The sequence below is a fragment of the Egretta garzetta genome, unplaced genomic scaffold, assembly GCF_000687185.1.
Source record: "Egretta garzetta isolate BGI_Z169 unplaced genomic scaffold, ASM68718v1 scaffold746, whole genome shotgun sequence".
Taxonomy (NCBI): domain Eukaryota; kingdom Metazoa; phylum Chordata; class Aves; order Pelecaniformes; family Ardeidae; genus Egretta; species Egretta garzetta.
In genome coordinates this window covers 12,659-16,311 of record NW_009260010.1, presented here as the reverse complement: position 1 = coordinate 16,311, position 3,653 = coordinate 12,659, and the positions used below count along the sequence as shown (strand labels likewise).

The window sequence follows — 3,653 nt, the reverse complement described above, 5'->3', positions numbered from 1 at the left end:
CAGCAGGACTGATTGTTGTTTTCTTCATCCTCTACTACCTTGTGTCCAAAGCAGGGACTTGAGCTTGTTGTTCTGCGAGGTTTACAGAACAAAACCCACGACAACTGACAGATGTGTTCAACGCCTTTCTCAGTCTGCCCTGCAGTGGAGTCTTTGAGGTGTTCCAGACAGACCTTCCAAGTAACTTTTCTTTCCACCAGCTTCTTGTCACTGTTCTGGCTGGTCTCGGACATCTCTTTATAAAACGATGATGTTTGATTCTAAATGGATTTTCATGTGTAACACAATTTTCATGTTGTTAAATGCTTATGCCTTTATCTCTTGCCTTGTCGTCTGTGTCTTGCAGCCTATTTTTAAGGGCCACTTTTGTCTTACCTCCCTTCCTGCTACTCGGTACTAGGCTTGTGAGGAGATGGGGCTGACAAATCCAGAGACTTGTCAATCCTCAGAAGTTTAATAAACCAGCTGAGCTTTTGAAGTGGCAGAGTTGAGGATGCTGACTTAGGAGATTCGGAATTATGATGTGTGAGTTACATTCCAGCGTGGCCACTCAGCTGATGCCTGGTCTCAGTTTCCCCTTGACTCGGAGACCTGTTAATATCCCTGGTGTCCCTGGGTTGGAATGAAATCTGTACTGCTTTGAAATGAGATTAGCAGCAGATCTGGACCCTGATACTCTAATTGTTGCCATGAAGAGTTGCAGAGGAGCAAGACTTCATTTAAATGCTAGCTTGGTCATCTTTATCACCCTTCTGGGTAAAGCTGGGGATGAACCCCGCAAGAAAGGAGGGCCAAAGTCTATAAGCCACCTTGACATGTATAGTATCTCCCAGGACCTTCCCACATGCTTGCGAATGCACTCCCTTAGACTATGAAATCAGTGTAAAGAAAATCTGGAAGCAAAAGGTCCAGTTAATGTCAGTTGTTAACGGTACCCTGGTATTACAGCACTTTGGGAAGACGTTGCGCAGATAAAAGCAGAGGTTGAGGTCAAGTGAAACTCCTGAACGGTGCTGTTGGTAGGTCAAGGAAGGATTTGATCGGAGGGTTGATCGATTTATTGATTCATGTGGAAGGTAACCTAAGAAACTCTTGCTTTGCCTTCCATAGTGCTTCGGGGATCCCTGCCTGCAGTGCCCGTGTGAGGTGCGGCAAAGGCAGATCTCTACCGGTGGCGTTTACAAAGCGGTCGTTCCCGATGAACATGCAGTGCATGCCAGATTTCCCCTTCCGAGGCGGTGCACGCAGCTCCAGGAGTGCAGTAGCTGGGGATTCCACCTTCCCTTCACCCTCCCTGCCTGCCGTGGGGCTGATCGTTGGGCTGCGCACTCACGCCACGACCCCAGCTGTAGTCTCCCATAGCTGGATTATTTAAAGCTGCCTATGACTCAAGACATCTGTAACTTTAAACATACTGTTGGGAGAAAGAAAAAAGAATTCAAGAAGAAACACTCTTTATCTCTTCAGACAAACCTCCACTGCCTGCTGTATAAACCTTTCACCTCCCAAAGCAGCTGAGCGGAGCTGCTTTGGTCTTGTCCATTTTCTGTACCACCTGCTCCTTTCTGAAAGTCTTCGCTTCTTTGGTTCTCTTCTCTTCCTGTAGCAACCACCTCTGCAGGACTAAAGCATTCCTCCTCGGACTTGCTGTCTTTCTCCTCTCCAGCGAGCCCATATGCAGCAGTGGCTGGATGTTTCCTTCGGCCCTTCCCTTGGGCCCCCTCCCCATTAGGAATTCCTTTGTCCTTGGACTGACCTAGGTCCAGACCTGTACAAGGACTGGGTCATCCTTTGTTCCAGCTGTACCAAACTCCTAACAAAATACCACTCTAACTGGATTAGGTGTTGTCTTTTCCCCACATTTGGCGGAAAAAAATGTGTGTGGGAGGCAAGTAGAAAAGAGGTGGGAATGACTTTTCTCTGCTTCTTCTTCCTGCTTCTCTGGTAAGATGTGGCAGCTCTGAACTCTTCCCATTTGGAAGAACGAGGGGCGAATCGGTGGACTTTGGTTTGATTTTCCGAAGCAGGTGACTTCTGATGAAAGGCCGCTGGAACAGCCTGGCCTTCACAATGGTGGTGCTTTGGTTTGCTTGTACTGTTGTAAATAAAGCTCCATTTTTAGAATTTTTTTGCTCAAGTGTTTTTTCCCTTGTGCCTGCGTGTTAGTGAGACTAAATGCCAAGATCCGCTCCCTCAGGTTTTCTACCCGAAATGTAGAGAACCTCCTGCCTCAAAGCCCAACTTCAACATTATCCTGAGAAACAGCACACCTTCAATGAGCTGGCACACAGAGACTTGGGCAGAGCTGCCCCAGCTGGGAAGGGGCTCTGCAGCACCTGCCCGTGCCATTTCAGAAGGTGACTTGTATCTCTCTCAGCAAGCCATGCTTCCAAAGTTGAGCCGCAGGGGTAAGCTTGTCTTTAGTATCTTCTTGTTGTTGGTCTAGGTACTAGATAGTCCAACCGTTAGTTGGGCCTGACTTGCCTTCGGCCTTTCCTTGCAAAGGAAACCTTTCCCTATTTTTAATGCTTTGGCTCTGATCCCTTGAATTCCTCTAGAACTCAAAATAAAAGGATTTAAAAACCACACATATTTAATTAACCTCAGGAGTTTTAAACTGAAACATTGAAGTTAAAGGTTTTTGAGCCTCAGGTGAGTTGTGCCCCCGCAATCCCCACTCCAGCGTGCTTGGAGGCAACGTTTGTGGGACCGGCGGGCACCGCGCCCTCTCCTCCCGCTCCTCCGGGCATTCCCCAAGGCTCCCGCTGCCTGCTTCTCCTGGCGGGTGCCCGTGTCCTGTTGATGTGGTGTTTGCCACCATCAGCACATGGCTGGAGCACAGGCTTCGACACGCAAAGGAAGCTGCGTAGGCATTTCCAGGCAATGAATTCCATCGGGAAGCTTTCTCTGTGGACAGCATCTCGTTTTGGGAATCTGTTATAGCACCACGTAACCGCGCTCAACGCTCTGAAACTCAGACCTGCAACATCAGCAAATTCTTGGAAAAACCGAGTTCTAGATGCGTAACCTGTAGGCACCTTGCAAAAGAATCCTGCGCAGCAGCCAGTGTGCTGAGGAAGTGCAAAATCTGAGAGAAGGAAGAACTCGGGATATGGGTTAATTGCAACGATAGCAGCACAGTGGTTGAAAGCAGCACGACGACGGGGTGCAAGATCAAATATGTAACAGCATTAGCATTGGGATGTCCTCTCCTGGAGACACCCCACCTCCCAGCCCTTCAACATTACCTAAATATTTCATTATTTCAATAATTTGTTTATTTAGTTTCAGTGCTTGACCATAGTCATAATTTTACAATGTTTTTTCTGAGGCGTAAAAACTGGAGAGCACAGATCTGCCTCACCCAGGCGCCCAGCGCAGGGTGAACGTGCAAAGTAGCCGGGGGTGTTTTTACTGAACGAACCAAGACTTAGAGCTCAGCTGTGGCCGTGGAGCCTTGTTCTGAAGAAGACTTGTCCTGGGGGATGGCCGTGCGGCTCAGCACGGGGATGGACGTGCCTCTGCCCTTTGTAGGGCGTTGGGCTGTGCGTGCCTGGGCGCTTTTAGCTGCCTCCCCCTGTGCCGGTGGGCACGCGGGGTGGGACCCTCCCCTCCCCTCCCCTCCCCGCCCCTCCCGTGTTAGGGGGACCCTT

The 3,653-nt window shown here is 49.3% G+C and overlaps 1 protein-coding gene across 1 annotated transcript in view; it reads left to right on the top strand.

Annotated features, from left to right (window-relative positions):
• Positions 1-1,866, top strand: part of BET1L (Bet1 golgi vesicular membrane trafficking protein like) — a 5,548-nt gene extending 3,682 nt beyond the window's left edge. Inside the window, exon 4 of the mRNA XM_035896070.1 lies at positions 1-1,866. Coding sequence (XP_035751963.1) covers positions 1-62 — 62 coding nt within the window. The 3' untranslated portion in view covers positions 63-1,866.
• Positions 1,867-3,653: the final 1,787 nt, after the last annotated feature.